The sequence below is a fragment of the Ambystoma mexicanum genome, chromosome 4p, assembly GCF_040938575.1.
Source record: "Ambystoma mexicanum isolate Mex_15411 chromosome 4p, UKY_AmexF1_1, whole genome shotgun sequence".
In the NCBI taxonomy this organism is placed as follows: Eukaryota; Metazoa; Chordata; class Amphibia; order Caudata; family Ambystomatidae; genus Ambystoma; species Ambystoma mexicanum.
Window position 1 is genome coordinate 1,256,616,342 of NC_090927.1, and position 18,093 is coordinate 1,256,634,434.

At 50.9% G+C, this 18,093-nt stretch overlaps 1 protein-coding gene across 2 annotated transcripts in view; it reads left to right on the forward strand.

The window, feature by feature from the left end:
• NUP133 (nucleoporin 133) overlaps nucleotides 1-18,093 on the forward strand; it is a 1,444,728-nt gene that overhangs the window by 377,203 nt on the left and 1,049,432 nt on the right. For both annotated transcript variants that reach the window (XM_069606929.1, XM_069606930.1), the window contains one exon: nucleotides 3,734-3,825. In XM_069606929.1, coding sequence (XP_069463030.1) covers nucleotides 3,734-3,825 — 92 coding nt within the window. The remainder of the gene's footprint in view (nucleotides 1-3,733; nucleotides 3,826-18,093) is intronic.

Below are 18,093 nucleotides of genomic sequence, written 5' to 3' on the forward strand. Positions count from 1 at the left end.
GAAAAGCATTTTTTAAATCCACCTGCGAACGTCACATTCACAAGACCCATCACTTTCAGGTTTGGGAGCCCATTATCTCCGACAAACAGCGCAAGGCATGTGGTCGTGCAATCTTGCCACAATGCATATCAATATCCTAGAGTTACTAGCTGTTTTCAAGGCACTTCAGGCTTTCCAACATCGGTTGATTGGAAATGATGTGCTGATCATTACAGACTGTGCAATATCCATGTTTTACATCAACAAACAGGGCAGGACTCATTACCTCAGTCTAGCCACACTGGCACAGAAGCTCTGGAACTGGAGCCTCCAAAGAGGAATACATCTCCAATTTCAACATGTTCCAGGGGTACACAACTGCCTAGCAGACACACTAAGCAGAAACACAAATCCTCCCTCACAACATGTGTGGAAATTACATTTGGACATTCTAAAAACCATTTTTACACAGTAGGGGCAACCCGACATAGATCTATTTGCCACAAAAGAATCACTAAATACCTAAATTATGCATCCAGGTTCCCACACAAGGGATCCAAGGGGAAAACACTGTAGATCAGTTGGTCAGGGACTTTTGCTTACGCTTTTCCTCCAACCACTATGTTGAATAGGGTAGTCCACAAAATGCACTGGGAGAGAGTAACAATGATCCTAATGGCTCCCATGTGGGCCGGTCAGATGTGGTTTTCCCACCGCCTCAAAATGTCCATGTGCCCTCTAATGAAACTACAGAGTCCTTGCAACATGCTGACACATAATCGGGGGTTAAGCTTTCATTCTCTCCCCAGACATCCAACTTAGCTGCTTGGCTCCTGAAGTCAGTTTGGTCACCTATAAATTTGCCTGCAGTATGCATGGAAATAAGTCTCGTAAACCCAACACTGTTTACTGCTGCAGACGAGGAAGAGTTGAGCAAGGAAAACTTGAAGAAAGGAGGAGCCCAGCAAAGAATTCCACTAGCACTGGGAGATCAGTGATGGAAGGAAAAAGGGGCCAGGGGCAACAGCAGTATATATCTACCGGGACCCACAACACCAGTCTTCAATAAGTTCAGGAATGGGGCTGAGGAATGTACCTGGTCTTCCTCCGATAAACACTTACACCCAGGGTTTGACTTAAGATGGTCCACCAATCTTGCTCCTGGTAGCCCACAAATGTTTAGAAGACCAGTCTGTCAGGATTGGCTAGAAAAGCCAAACACACGGGAACCCATATGCAGGATGTAGATTGGTGTGGATTTGTGGAACTACCTAACTGCACTGAGTCCAGTCTAGAACACTACAGCATATTCCCATTTTGAGAATGTCTACTCCCAGTTTGTAGAATCACAGAATACTTTATTTGACAAAACTAAAATAATCCACTGCAAAATCCAACATCAGCCCGAAACATCACAGGGATCAAGCTGCTTGCATCTAGAAAACCCATGTTTGTGCAGCTCAAACCTAAGCCAGAACGCTTACCTCGTTGCACTGCCTGCCATTATGCTGTATGGGGTAAGGCTCCCTATAGTTACATTGAGAAATGATTTGCCATCTAAATGAACATTGCCTGCAATAATCTAAGTTAACAGCTGTGTTGTTAGCCCCTAGTAGTAGTAGTAGTAGTAGTGACTTTATCCCATTTACATGGCCTCAACGTGCTTGTGTTGGGAACGCCCTGGGGGACCGAAGTCCAAGGTGTGGCAAGTAGTTTGAAGGCTAGAATGTGTGTGTGCATTTTGCCAGGATAAGGACTAATACAAATATTTAACACTTTCTACCAAACATTGCCTTACAGTAAGTGTCTGCGTAATGTCATATACATTAGTTCTGCTGTTTTGAGTTGTTCACATGAAAGCAACTCCTGCATCCACCCGACACTGACTTTAACTTGGTCAATACTTATGTGATCAAAAATGTCCAGCACGGTAGGCCATTACTGCCCTCTGCCTTAGATAAAGGCCTGAAGATGTGGCCTTGGCCCAATATAGTAATCTATCCTCTTTATTATGAGACCATTAAATGGGTATTAAAAAACCTATTGGAAACATGTTTTCGCCTCCCTGTTTAAATGTGAACATTTCCTCTAGTGACAATCTTTTAATGCACATTTACTGGTGTTCTTTCTTGATTGGGGATAGTGGTGGTTCACGGAGTATGGAGTTATCAGTGGGAAATACAATTTTTACCCCACTTTCATGTATGGGGTTATAGATGGGCAAAGGGCCAAAGTAGTGGAGTGTTAAAGGAGACGGTATGATGGATAAAAGAAGATGCAGACACAGCAAAGATTTTATTAAAAAATACTTTTTGTGCTTTGACTAATGTGCAAGTGTGTGCTGATTTACCTGATGGGGTACCCCTAGAACCTTCAGACTGGTGATGATGGACAGGACCCCTCTGCTAACAATAATGGGCTCGTTATTGTGGAAATTCCAAGAGTGGGGTTGAAACAAGGACGCCTATAGATTGTTTGGAAAAATAGACACGCGCTCTGAAACATTGTGTGCGAGCGCGATATAAATAAAATATATCCTATCACAGTGTGCTCCTGGGGGGCTTTGGGCTCAAAACCCCTCCACACCCTGTGTTCACAGGATCCTCTTGGTTGGCCTGTGTTTCTAGATGCAGTTCACTAGTGTCAAGAGCCCTGGCTGTATGTGGCAGGAACTTCAGAGGCTCCAGCATGTCTTGAGCAGTGGTCAGTCCACACAGGGGTGCAGCCTGGAGGCATACAGTCCGCCCAGGGACCAGACCGGAGATCAAAGTTCTGGAACACATGCACATGAGTTGGTCTGCGGGGTGGGAGCCTGACTCGGGGCCAGACTGGGCTGGTGGTGGTGATTCATCTTCCTTGAAGGCTGGGTGGCGGGTGAGGGAGCTGTTCAACAGACGAAGGGGCCTGCTAGGTATCCTCCCTCCTTGTGGCCAAATGGGGAGAGCAGTGAAGAGACTTAACTGGAACCCTGGCTGCTGCATCATATGCTGCCAGGGATCAATTGGGGAGTGCAACGGCTCGTAGTAGGCTCTGCCCAGGTAGGGCTGGTACCTGGGCGAAGGACCACTCTGGGTGCGGGCCCACCGGAACTAAACACCACCACAGAGGAATTATAGTCGGTCATAGCCCCAGGCTAACTTTAAACCACCGTCCCTGATGAAAATGGGCTGCTCTAGCCGATACAAACTGCAAGCATCAGCTGCTCATAGACGAGCCATGCCCTGGCCATGAATCCAATGGATTAACCTGTGGCAGCCACCCGTGGTAGAACGGGGGTCACGGACAGTGCATAGGGATGCCACGTTGAGCAGATCGAAAGATACTGTACAGTGACAATGGCAGTTATTTATACACTAACACAGACGCAGGTAAATACTTGTGTAAGGCAGACTGCAGCTGCCCATTTTACCTAAAAAAATAAAATAATTTGTTGTGGGAAACAAAGGGATGCAGTGAAAGGAAGAAGGAGAGGCTAGGGGATGGGGTGATTAGGAGCCTGCCCAAGGTTCATTTAGTTTGTGGATTGTCTTAAACGAGTAGCCATTACCATAATTACAAAAGTGACACATAGCGAGTGGTGAAATGAAGAGAGCAGTCTGCACTATGAAAAATGTTTTATATAAGCCTATTGTGCTTTTTTAATATTGATACCCAAAAGTGTAGGTGAAGAAATAACAATGAATAAAGAACTAATACTTCTATAACAACTGAAGTTGTGCTATTTATTTTAATAAACTCTTTATTTCACGATCAGGGACATATGTTGGAAGGAGCAGGAAAAATGGAGACCATAGCACAAGAGGACAAAATAAAGCTCCTGAAAGGCGCCTTTGTACAATTCTGCAGGTATGTTTTATTTTTCACTATTGAGTGTTTTCCATTGAACTCCTCTTTTCCTAAAAGGTACCTCAGTCTTCTAGTGTGGTGGTACAAAGGGTAGACTCAAACCAACCGACTAAAAGGTTGATATACTTTGAAAATGTAAATGCTGCACTTCAGTGGTCCATTTCATCGCTTAAAGGAGAAGTTCCCTCAAAAATGTTATTGTCCCGATCGTTAGGGTATGTATTTTTAAGCATACTGTAATAGATCTTAACATTTTTTTCCTATGCATCTTACCTTAGTTTCCCTCTCACTGTTACGGGTTGGCCACCGCCATCTTCTGCTAATCTTATCAGTTGATGCATCGCCTTGACTTCAAGTGCCCTCGCGGCAAGAATACAGATCACCTGCCCCTCAAACTGACATCACTAGATGCTTATGCCCTTTTTCACAACGCCAATGCACGTCTCGTGTCAACGTTCTCTGTGTACAAGCTATTGATGTGTCTCCATGGAAATGCCGGGACTCCTCTTTCCCCAACAAGTATAAACAGACCATTTCTGAGCAGACAACCTAATCGTCTCCCGGTATTTTCTTTTGATCACCCTTGACTTGGTTCTGCTTTCTTCAGCTATCTTCCTAGTACGAAGCCCCGCAAACAGGTGTGTACACTAGCAGAACTGATTTAAGTCGGTACTTGCTTTTTATTTATATATTTGTCATCTAATGTCTTCACAAAACCTTATATAATTTTCAAATGTCATAGTTTGTGCCGATTGTGCTTTTATTTGCTCTAAGGGTATTTTTAACATTGCAATGTATTTTCTACGCTTTTACCAGTAGTTGTTACATACAAACAACTTTTTAAATTTTTCTGACTGTGGATTTTGTACTTATTCAATTTTCAGGAACTATGGCAACAGTACAGCCCTACCATTACGAGCCAGAATATTCTGAAGAGGAACTAATTGAAAGAGATAGAAGCGGAAACGAGGGGGAATCGGACGATAGTTGGGAAGATGAATCGGAGCCTGAGCCTAGACGCATGGAAGATATTTCCACCTGGTGTATATGCAATAGTTGCAAGGTCATGCCAACCGAGGTGAAGAACTGCTGCTGCCAAGACAATGCTGGATGCTTGTCCTACATAGCCGAAGAAGACTCACCACCGCTATGAGTTACCAAGCTGCATGACTTCAGGGCAGTCTGCCTCACAAGGTATGTGCTGAGGATTATGATGGTGCTTATGCACGAACTTCGTGTAACAGTACGCCTTCGCAATCCAAGTAACGAGTAAGTATGTTCTCCAGCATGGGGTCTGGCATGGATTCACATGCTCATGAATATTCCCCGTCGTCAGGCTGGGAATCCTCGGTAAAGAAAAAACCAGTATCAGTTTCGTTTCTGATCTGTCTTTCGTAGTAATAACCAATCACTGGTCTCTGCGTCATACTGACCACAGCCAATGACTGCCCTCTACCTAAGCACCGCCTCTGGCAGCCATCTTCAGATTTTTACCGCACGTTCATGTGTTGGGATCCTCGTGCTATTGCTCTCGAGCGTTAGTGCTATTTTTTCGCGCTTTTTCACAAAAACTTCGATTCTTTCGGTCAAAAGAGCCTCAAGCTCCACCGATCCTACATCCGATCAACGGGGACCCGTGTCGGATTCATCTGTGCCCCTCAAGGGTGAAGATTTCGTCGAGCTACACTTCGGAGGACTCCAGAAGCTTCTCAGGCCCGGTCTCGGAGATGGCCCAGGAGAAGGGAAGCTCGACGCCCGGAAAGCTGTTCAGGGCCTGCCCTGGATGCCAGCTGCAGAACGTCTTCAAGGAGGACGAACACTCTTTCTGCCTTTACTGCCTTCATGGGGACAAGACGCACGTGGAGAAGGACTGTGCGTTTTGCGGCAACATGTCGGAACGGACCATGAAGGACCGCCATCAACGTCTCGCCAGCTGGCTGGAGGGTAAGAGCCCGTCTGGCGAGAAGAAGAAGAAATCTGAGCGGTCTTCTAAGACCTTTGAGGGCGCCCCGGCGACGGGGGCCCAACATAAGGCCAAGCACCGCGAGTCCGCTGGCACCGGGAGCGCCGAACGGTCGGGCTCTACGGGCGCCAGGCAGGGCGCACCCTCCCCGGCACCATCAACCACGAGCCAACGCTCTGGGTCGGGTAAGAGGAAGGCCGAGCACCCGGCGAAGCTCCTGGAGAGACCCCGGTCGAGCTCTAAGGCAGAGGAGGAGCGTGGCAGTGCCCCCTCCCTCAAGGATAAGGCGGTGAGCGCACCTAAGGTGGTGAAGGCCTTGATCCATTCGACCAAGCCCTCTATCGAAACGGTCGCGGCGGCCCTGGCCCAGCCTGTGGAGGCTGCACCAGTGGTGGCGGCCTCGGGGCCCAGAATCTCCCTGCCTCCTCGGAGGGAGTCTTCTTTCGTGCCCATCGATAGGACCCCCGTGAAACCCTCCGTGGGGAAGAAGGGGGGGCAGGGCGTCGTCGTAGATTCGGCCTCAACCTCAGAAGAGGAACTGATCGAGGTCTTAAGCCACGGCCTAGGCGTGGAACAAGACCAGCCCGTCGGAATGGGCCCCGACGCAGGTGACGACGACGACATCGTCGAGGATACCGACGGGGCCCCTGCTCGCCCGTCGGATTCCCCTCTGCCAGCGCCGCAAGACAACTCAGCGGCCATTTTGTTGGCTATACAGTCCTTATGCTCCGAGATAAGGACGAGACTACCGTTACCGACGGAGGAACCTCTCCCGTCGGGGGATCCAGAACCGGGACCTTCTGGTGTTCCCCCTACCAAGAAAAGAAGGATCCATCCACCGCCTCCTTTTCAACCGTCGCGCCCCGTCCAGCCCTCCTCCCCGTCCACCCGAGGGGATGATACGGGGACTGACACGGCAGCGACGGGTACGGACGACGAGGCATACGACGAGGATTTTCCGCCGTCGCCTCCCACCAGGGCTTCTCCGCCCGACGAGATTGGATCGTTCCACTCAATGATCGCCAGGGCATCCGAGCTTTTCCAACTCTGCCCTGAGGAGAAGAAAAAGGAAGGCTTCCTTTACCAACGGCGCGAGACCAAGAGGAAGACGGTCCTCGCAGTGCCTCTGTTGGACGACATTTGGGATGAGGGCCTTTCCCTCCTCAAGAACCCTTCCACGACGCCAGCGAAAAGAGACCGGTACGAGAAAAAGTACCGGGTCCCGGACTCGGCCCCCCTATGCCTCCGGGCGCAGCCTACCCCGGACTCCGTCGTCTCCGCGGCAGCCAGGAAGAAAGCGGGGGGGGGGGGTGCGGCCTCCACGTCGACTTCCCCGCCGGACGGCGAGGGAAAGAAATTGGATGCCATGGGACGCAGAGTCATCTCGTCGGCGGCGACGACGATTAAAGCGGCCAACGCCTTGGCTATCGTGGCCCGCTACGACAGGGAACTCTGGTACAAGATAGCTCCCCTGCTGGATTTTCTGCCGGACGACAAGAGGGCGGAGGCCCTTGAGATCCTGCAGGAAGGTGAGGTGGCCTCGGACCACGCCATCACCGTGGCGACGGACATCGCCGACACTGGGTTCCGCCAGATGGGCAACGGCGTTTGCCTTCGACGTCGCGGATGGCTCAAGGCTACGGACTTTCGGCAGGACGTCCAGACCAGGGTCCTGGACATGCCCTTCGACGGGAACAACCTGTTTGGGAAGACAGTGGACGATTCCCTTCAGGCCATCAAGGCGGATACTGAGACGGCCCGGGCCCTTGGAGTACTGCAGCAACGGCGGACGCCCTTTCGGAGCGGCGGAGGCAAGGGCGCCTCCAAAGGTTCCGGCGGCGGTTTCGCTTCCTACCGTCAAGCGGCCCGCTCGTCGTCGCAAGAGGCCTACAGAGGACGAGGCAAGTCTGGCGGACCCCGCCGTCGTCGCCAAGGAGGCCAAGGCGGCAAGGCCGCGTCCAAGCAGGATTGAACCGGCCGTGGGGTCGGGCCCCCACCGAAGCACCCCGGTGGGAGGCCGGCTGGCGGGCTTCGTCAGCGTGTGGGAGTCCATCTCCACCGACCGTTGGGTGCTGGACGCCCTGGCCCGGGGCCACGCGCTCGAGTTTCAAAGAAGGTGCCCGCGCGTCCCCCCCGTGGCCAGGAAAGAACTTCACGTCCCTCAACTTCTCCTGGAGGTAAAGGCGATGCTCAGAAAGGGCGCCATCGAACTCGTCCCAAAGAGGCTTCGGGGCTCCGGAGTCTACTCGCGTTACTTCCTCGTGAAGAAGAAGACGGGAGGATGGCGCCCCATCCTGGACCTGCGACGCCTGAACAAGTTCATCAAGGCGCAGAAGTTCCGGATGGTCACCCTCCAGCACGTCCTGGGTCAGCTGGAGGAAGGAGACTTCCTATCGTCGTTGGATTTGGAGGATGCCTACTTCCACATTCCCATCCTAAAGGGGCACCGAAAATTCCTCAGATTCGTGGTCCAAGGGCGTCATTACCAGTTCAAAGCCCTTCCCTTCGGACTGCGGTCGGCACCCAGGGTTTTCACCAAGTGCCTCGCACCGGTGGCGGCGCAGCTGCGCCGCGAGGGGATTCAGGATTCTCCGTGAACTACGCCAAATCCCACCTGGTGCCCGCGCAAGTCGCACTGTTTCTGGGAGCGAGGCTCGACACAGTGTCCCTTCTGGCCTCCCCGTCGGAGGAGAGGACCAGGACCATCTTGGGCAAGGTGCAACGGATGTTGGTGGCCGACGCGGCCAAGGTGAGGTCCATCAAGTCCCTCCTCGGGATGATGTCTTCCTGCATCTACCTCATTCCCATGTGCAGGCTCCGGATGCGCCCGTTGCAAGAGTTCCTGGATGCGCGCTGGATCCAGACGACGGGCAGCTTCGAGGAAAGGATCAAGCTCGACGAGAGTTTCCGACGAGCGATACGGTGGTGGGGCACCCGCGCGCATCTGACGGCGGGCATGGACTTCCAGACCCCAGCCCACCAGGTGACTGTGACCACGGATGCCTCCCTAGAAGGGTGGGGAGCGCACACCGAAAATCTGCACGCAAGGGGACTCTGGCTCCCGACGGAGAAGTCCCTGCATATCAACGTCCTGGAGCTCCGTGCAGTGTTTTGGGCCCTCAGGTCCTTCCTTCCGTCCCTCAAGGGCAAGGTGGTGAGGATCTTCACCGACAACACCACCACCATGTTTTACATCAGGAAACCGGGCGGAACCAGGTCCCCAGCGCTGTCCAAGGAGGCGCAGGACCTGTGGCATTGGGCCGTCGCCCAAGGGATTCTTCTGGTGCCGTTTCATCTGGCAGGGATAAGAAACACCATCGCCGACTCACTCAGCAGGGAGCTGCGCTCGTGCCACGAGTGGGAACTACGGCAGGATCTGGTGGATCGCCTCTTCCGACGGTGGGGCACACCCCAGATCGACCTGTTCGCGACGGCGACGAACACCAAGTGCCGGAGGTTCGCCAGCAGGTTTCCCCAGACGAGGAGCATGGGCGATGCTTTCTCGTTCCCCTGGGAGGGCCTGTTCCTCTACGCGTTCCCTCCCTTGCCTCTGCTAATCCGGCTCGTCAACCAGCTCAAGAGGTCACGGTGCAGGATGATCCTCGTCGCACCTGCGTGGCCGAGGCAGATATGGTTCCCGGACCTTCTGGACTTGTCGGCGTCCCCGCCAATCAAGCTGCCGGCGGACGCGGATCTACTCTCCAGGGAAGGAGGCGCCATCCTCCACCACGACCCGAAGTCGCTGAACTTGCAGGCCTGGCTCCTGCAGCGCTAGAGTTTGGAGGATACGACATACCGGCCGATTGCAGAGAGGTTCTTGCAAAGGCCAGGGCGTCCTCGACTCTTAAATGCTACGGACACAAATGGAAGAGGTTCTCTGTCTGGTGCCACGCACAGAAGATTAACCCTCTACGGATTACGGCTCCCCAAGTGCTGCCGTACCTGCTGACGCTGGCCAAAGCTGGTCTGGCACACGCGTCCATCAAGATTCATCTTGCTGCGATCTCCCGATACACCAGAACCACGGGCCGGACGTCCTTGTGGTCTCATCGTCTGGTGAAAGAGTTCATGAAGGGACTGTTCAGATCGTTCCCGCCGGTGAAGGCTCCGGCCCCGGCGTGGGAGCTCAACGTGGTGCTGACCAAGCTCATGGGACCTCCGTTCGAGCCTCTGCACTCGGCCCCGTTGAAGTTTCTATCGTGGAAAACAGCTTTTCTCGTGGCCATCACCTCCGCACGACGAGTGGGAGAGATCCAGGCCCTTTCCTGCAAGGCCCCGTACTTGACTTTCCACGACACGAGGGTAGTGCTCAGGACGCACCCCTCCTTCATGCCCAAGGTACCGTCGGACTTTCATCTCAACGAACCCTTGGTGTTACCTGTGTTCTTCCCGTCGCCTTCGTCGCCGGCTGAGAGGACTTTGCACTCGCTGGATGTAGCTAGAGCGCTGAAGTTCTACGTGGACCGCACGAAAGGTTTTCGGAAGACGTCACAACTCTTTGTGAACTTTGGACCTGTCAATCAGGGGAAGGCTCTCTCGAAGGCTTCCATCTCCAGATGGCTCTCCGGCTGTATCATGTACTGTCACCGGTTGGCAAACCGACCGCTGCCTGGCCGTCCGAGAGCCCATTCCACCAGAGCGATCGCAGCTACCACGGCGTTCCTATCTGGTGTGCCCCTGCTGGACATATGCAGGGCTGCTACGTGGAGGTCGACGCACACCTTCACGAAATTCTACTGCGTCGACCGGGATTCCAGGGAGGAGTCCAGGGTCGGCCAAGCAGTGCTGCGCAACCTGTTCGCCTGAGGTGAGCCTGGTGAGGAGGTAAGATGCTTAATGTTGAGTTGATGTGATGCTTAATGTTGAGCCTTTGCCACCTCCCGTGGTTGTGCATGTGTGTACTGCTATGTATTCTTTATTCATGAGCATGTGAATCCATACCAGACCCCATGCTGGAGAAGGAACAAGTTACTTACCTGTAACTGTTGTTCTCCAGCATGGGTCTGGCATGGATTCACATGCGAACCCTCCCGCCTACCCCTCTGCGGCTCTTCACTTGGTCATACTGCCACTTCACGTGCTTCCAAATCTGAAGATGGCTGCCAGAGGCGGTGCTTAGGTAGAGGGCAGTCATTGGCTGTGGTCAGTATGACGCAGAGACCAGTGATTGGTTATTACTACGAAAGACAGATCAGAAACGAAACTGATACTGGTTTTTTCTTTACCGAGGATTCCCAGCCTGACGACGGGGAATATTCATGAGCATGTGAATCCATGCCAGACCCATGCTGGAGAACAACAGTTACAGGTAAGTAACTTGTTCCTTCTAGATGTGATGTAATTTTGACCACTTACGATTAACTTTTCATGTTGGTCTCCTATATTGTCGTAACTTTGATCGATCACTGACGAATGACTTTAGTATGTAAATTGAATACATTTCTTGCACTTACTGCAAATCAGAGTGTTCATTGCTTACGTGTCTTTCACTTATAGTTCTCTATGGCCCAAACGGTTCTGGCTTCAATGGGTATTCACTTTTGTAATTTGTCGATACTTCCAAGCCCAAATACATGTTTCCAGACATTTACTTTTCGAAGGGCAAATATGCTATCGAATTTAGGATGCATTTTCAAGTAATGTGGTACACTTAGCTGGTTCATTCATTTAAAATATTAGTTTCTCTTTCACAGGTGGTACAGGCTGGTGGCCTACCGTTCGTTTACATGGTAGCTTCATGGGAGGCTTGGATCCCGCGTTCAACGAATAATACCCACCTGTGTCGTTTGAGCAATTCGCGCCAAATTACCCAGTGACAGCGGAAAGTACAGGGGATTTTCACACACTGTGCTGCAACCTCAAGTATACAATTTGTAGTTTTTGTGCCATCAACATCACCAAACTAAATAAAATACAAGTGAGCATATACAAATAGTTGCTTGAATTTTTCAGTGAGTCAAGAACACGCCTAATCGTCTGAGGGTCATAAAAGAATGGTTGGTGCCCTTTTGCGCTCACCTCGTCCCCATCCATCCCCCCTCCAGTATCCCCCACTCCAGTAGTGGGTGGGTGGAACGGTCAAGGTGCCAAACACCACGTACACTTCAAAGGGCTCCTCCGCATGGGGACCATTGTTCACATGGCCTCCCCAGACCCATTGTCTCGAGACGCAGCTCTTCAAGACCCTGTCCCTGCAATCAACATACGTTTGTGTCCCTTCAGCAGTGTTCTGGCCTTTTTGTGCTCGCCTCGTCCCCATCCCTCCTCCTCCCTAGTATCAATAGCCGTTGGCACCTATGAACAGGGTCGTACTGGGCCATAAGATTGTCTCGGGCACCAATGAAAACGTCACCCACAGTTCAAAGTCGCTATTCTTTCCTTTTCGGACATGAAACGGTGGTGCAAATTGTGCATTTAAAATAATATATTTCTGAGGCTTGTGGAATATGCTTAGATCGCATGCTGTGTATAGGCGAACATCTAGTGGAAGCTGCAGAGTATTACAGTTTGTTTTTTGGGACTCGAAAAGGGCGTCGAAGCAGGGCGGGCCAGTAATACTATCCCTAGTGTGACGTCCCCTGTACCCATGATCCCTCAAGACGCGTGTAGGACCCTCAGATTCTTTTTCCGCCATACTTGTCGGACGCATGTTGCAGAGTTCCTCTGGCTTTAGCCATTTATTCTTTTAATTACTGTTAAACGTGCCCCTTATGCCGAAAATCGCCGTCGTTGAAGATTGAGGAAGCCAGCCGTCGAGGACTGCCACGATGGAAGTCGGGCCATGGAAGGCCTTTGCCCTCGGCCCTGTACAGTAGGGAGAGTGGAGGGTGGTCATAACAGGCTTCTTTCCACCTTTTTTCCTACATATACCGCTGCCATTTTATAACATATGGCGAGTACGCCATTTAAGTTCTGCCCAAAGTGTAACAGGAAGTTTCCCTGGGTAGACAAGTACGATACGTGCAATCTGTGTCTCCCACGAGACTACCTGTCGAGCTTGCAAGCTCTTCAAGCCGAAAACCTTGAAAGACCGCTCGACTAAACGCTGGGACCACTACGCCAGGCAGCTAGAGGCTATGGAAGTGGAGGATACATTCAGCGATGGCAACAACGCTGCCGAATCGGACGGCGAAGGCAGAGGGGTGACTTCAGACACCCACGCGCAGACCCCCGACCCTGTAGGACTGGCCGGTGGCCAGGTTGTGGGGACAACACCCAGCGACAAGAGCGCGCAACACATACCACCTCCACTAAACACACCAGCCCCGGCTGTGACTCGACACGCGCGTCGAGCGATCGGCAACGGAAGACACCAAGAGAGCGGTCTACCGAATCTGTGTCCTCTGGGCGTTCCTGTTCGCCTCATGACAAAGACCAACCGTCCGCGGTTGATAAAGGTGTTCCACTTTCAATAGTCCCTGAGGCCAGTTCGTCAGATGATTCCGACCTCTATCCTCAGTCAAGACGCATAGCGTCTACACCCGAGATTCGACGCCCTTCCTCCAATACCACCTCTGAATCTCGTACCACCTCTGAATCTTGATGACAGGCGTCGAATCCCTCGGAGGCCCCTAAAAACACTGGAAAACATTCCTCTAGTCATGAGAAGGGGGATAAACAACATAAAAAGCCTTCAGAACACCATGTTCATAAGGAAAAACAAAGCCCCTAAATCAATAGGAAAGTTCAAGGTACCTGACCCTGCCACTAAAAGTAAAGTCATCCATCTCACTGCTCACGATATGGGCATAGAGGAAGAAACTGAAGATGTTGTGGTTATTCCTAGCTCCAGAGAATGGAATTCAGCTGATATTGATAGGGTTATGAGAAGGATGTCATTTATGGCCGACCTCTATGAGAAGGACCCTAATTATTTTCATAGTTATGCCAATACACCGGTTTCCTCTGCCCCTTTGGGGTCTGTACCCCCCTCTCAACTCCCTGCTAAAAGACTCCGTGCTGATGTCCCTACACAGGGCTTGGTCACAGACACTCTTGTAATTGAACCTTACCAACCTGAGTCATATTGTGAGGAAACAGAACCACAAATGATGGAAGACCAGACAGGGGTCTCTTTATTATGGGGATGACGAGGACGAGGGCCAGGGCCAGGAGGAGGAGGAGTCTGATGCTGATGCCTACAATCTTGACTCCCTGATTCCTAAAGACCCCCGGGTGCATGATTCACTGGTAGATAACCAGCCACTCCTCAATGAGGTACTGGCTAAGGCAGCAGCCCATTTTCATATTGACACACAGGGTGTCCAAGAAGACAGGGATTTCGTGGAAGAGATCCTAGGAGACAAAGAGCCATTACTCAGACTATCCCTATATTAAAATCTATCCAGCATAGGATTGATCCCTCGCTAGTAACCCCAAATCTCACTTGTGCGGTGAACCCACAAGTCGAGAAATTATTCCGTGCTGCACCCTCCGATCCCCTATACATTAGGGGTCAATTAAAATGGACTCCCTGGTCGTAACAACCACCAGAAAGAGGGCAGGTACACCACTTTCTTCTTCTGAAGCACCTCCCGATAAAGAGAGCAAAAGACTATACGCTCTAGGTATGAAAGTTGCCTCCACTTCCGCCTCTCAGGCACAAATTGCCAACAGTGCCACTCTTTTGGCAAGCTACAATTGCCATCACTGGGAAGAAGTAGCTGATTTGGTATCCTTCGCACCTGAACCCCTAAAGAACCAGTTGGCTCAATTAGCAGCAGATGGAATCTGTATCAGGATGCATACTGAAAACAAACTTTGATGCAGCAGATAATGCTGGAAGATTAATCGCTGAAGGCACTGTAATAAAGCGTCATGCTTGGCTAAGACAGTCGGCGTACAAACCTGAAACACAAGCCACTCTTATAATAATAATGTTCTATTTGGCAAGGCAGTGGAGGAAGCCTTAAAGATAGCTAAGGATGAGTACGAGACACTAAAATCGTTCGGCCAACTCACAAATAAACCCTCAGGACAGAGGGGAAATAATATTTTTGTCGCTTACGGGGCCAAAGCTCCCAGAGGGGGTCAAACTATTATCAAAATCAAGGAACCTCATGGGGCAACAATCAGTTCCAATCTTCACAAGGCTTGCCCAGAGGGCAGCGCAGGGGCCGCACTAGGGGTAGAGGCAGCCCCGCCAGAGGTGGTACTCAACCCAGTAAACAGTGACGTTCCGCTTCCCCTCCCATGTATCCCCAGTAGGGGGGAGCATTTCCACCTTCACCCAGCATGAGAGGGGATCACTTCGGACAGATGGGTGCTGTCCACTGTCCGGAGGTTATTGTATAGAGTTACTAGGGCGCCCCCACGACCATCCTCCGCGACAGAAGGTACTCTCGTTGGACCATCAGAAAATCCTGCTTTAGGAAATAGTCATTCTGCTTGCAAAGGACGCCATGGAAGTCAGCCAGGTAAACAAGGGCATTTATTCAACCTACTTCCTTGTACCAAAAAAGATCTAACCATGCGCCCAGTATTAGATTTGCGCCCTGCAAACAAGTATGTCGAGCCACAAAAATTCTGCATGACTACACTACAAGAGGTAATCCCCCTACTAAAAAAGGGGATTACATGGCAACATTGGATATGAAAGATGCCTATTTTCATATTTCAATGTTCCCAGCACACAGAAAATTCAAGCGTTTCAAAATAGACTACCAGCACTACCAGTTCAAGGTGCTGCCCTCAGGTATAGCCTCGGCTCCAAGGGTATTCACCAAGGTATTGGCAGTGGTGGCGGCGCACCTACGCAGGGAGGCAATCCCAGTGTACCCTTACCTGGGAGACTGGCTCATTAGAAGGGAGTCCCCCCCCCCTCCCCCTAATTTGCAGATTCAACATCCAAAGAACAATCAACCTCCTCTTCCAATTGGGCTTCTCAATCAGTGAGAAAAAAATCAAGTCTGGTGCCAAGTACCTCAAAACAGTTCCTGGGAGCTGTCCTAGACACCCAAGAGGGGTTGGCCTTTCCATCAGAGGAAAGAATTTGAAATATGTTACTGCAAATTCCTCAATACTAGGCCGGTCGCCAAATAAGGGTGCGCAAAGCAATGCAGTCGCTAGGCATGATGGCATCTTGCATTTACCTGGTTCCCCACGCGCGCCTGCGCATGCGACCCATGCAGGAATGGTTGGCGAAACAGTGGTCTCAAGCAAGTGGTCAGTGGGACGATCTAGTGGTCGTTTTGCCAACACTAGTACAGAGTCTTCGCTGGTGGACAAGGGAAAATCTTACGGGGGGAAAACCCTTCTACGATCTAGAGATACAGGCCGTTGTCACACCAGACGCCTCCCTAGCAGGGTGGGGAACCCACTACCTTCACCATACAGCTCAGGGACTCTGGTCTCACACAGTGCCTCAGAACCACATCAATCTGCTAGAACTTCTGGCAGTCTTCAGAGCGCTTTGGGCATTCAAACCCCTCCTATCCAACAAGTTAGTGCAGATCCTAACAGCACAACTGCAATGTTTTACTTAAACAAAGAAGGGGGGCACTCGTTCTCCCAATCTGTCCAAGCTTGCCCAGAAAATGTGGAAATGGGCACTCGGATGGAAGATTTACCTGTCATCCCAACATGTTCCAGGGGAACTCAACTCGCTAGCAGATGCTCTGAGCAGAGATCCCCTCCCAGAGGAACACGAGTGGCAACTACACAAAGAGGTCGTAGAAGACCTCTTCTCTCAGTGGGGTTTCCCCACTATAGACCTATTCGCCACAGGCGAAGGCAATGCCCAGACTTTGCATCCAGGTTCCCCCAGCCAGGCTCCAAGGGGAACGCCCTATGGATGAATTGGTCAGGGATATTTGCCTACGCTTTTCCACCTACTCCTCTAATGAGGAAGGTGGTAAACAAGATCCTCAAGGAACCAATGACACTCATCCTGGTTGCTCCTATGTGGGCGAGATAACCATGGTATCCACACCTACCCAAACTGACGGTGTGCGACCCCATCAATCACCCGTGCCGGTACAACCTACTCTCCCAGCACGAGGGGCTAACGGTGCATCCTCAGCCCAACTCGATGAACTTGGCAGCATGGCTCCTGAAGTCATAGATTTCGGATATCTCAATTTACCCCAGAGATGTATGGATATCTTGAAAGAGTCAAGAAAACCGAACACGAGGCACTGTTACTATGACAAATGGAAACGATTCGTAATTTGGTGCCAGAATAAGCAAATCAACCCAATTGATTGTACTCCTTCTAATGTTGTCACCTACATGCTCCACCTTCTGGATGCAGGGTTGGTGCTTAACTCACTTAAAGTGCACATGGCAGCTTTATCAGCCTACACCACTTCCCATAACAAGGTGTCATGGTGGAAAGTGCCAGTCGTCAAAGCATTTATGGAAGGAGTAAAGAGACTCCACCGTCCAGTTTCTAACCCACGACCAGGTTGGGATCTTAATGTGGTACTTGCTAAACTCATGAGACCTCGCTTTGAGGCCATGCACAAATCTAGTCTCAAAAACCTGACTTATAAAACTGCCTTCTTTGTAGCCATCACCCCCATAAGAAGGGTCAGTGAAATCCAAGCTCTGTCAGTGCAGGATCCTTTCTTTGCTATTCATAAGGATAAACTGGTTTTACGCACTCATCCTAGGTTCTCACCTAAGTTCATTTCCAAATTCCATGTAAACCAGTCTATTGAGCTACTGGCCTTCTTCCAAGAACCCAAAAGCTCTGCTGAGGTGAAGCGCCATACACTAGATGTGAGGAGGGCGGTCCTCTACTATGTAGACAAGGCCAGATCGCTAAGAAAGACAGATCAGCTGTTCGTCTCAATAGCTCCAGGCAGAGAAGGAGATTGCGTCTCTAAAAATGTCATCTCTAGGTGGATAGTCAGATGTATCCAACTGTGCTATTCCCTTTCAGACAAAACACTGCCTTTTACGCCAAGGGCCCACTCTACAAGAGGTACTGGAACCACTCTGGCTTTCATTGCTAATGTACCCCTTGAGAGCATTTGCAAAGCAGCTACATGGTGCTCTATTCACACCTTTACTCAGCACTACTGCATTGACACTCATTCCAAGACAGATACTGAAGTGGGACAAGTGGTTCTAAGACATATTTGTTCGCAAATGAACCTTCTCACATCCCACCTCCTTCTTCTAACACTGCTCGCTAATCTATGCACAGCATGTGATCTAAGCAGATTCCACAAGCCTCAGAAGGGATGCATTAGTCACCGTAATCGTGTTTCCGATGATTGTATCTGCTTAGATTCACATGCTCCCGCCCTTCCTCCCCTCTGAGAGAAGGTGCATGGATCCTTGTAGTCTTATCTGCTTGG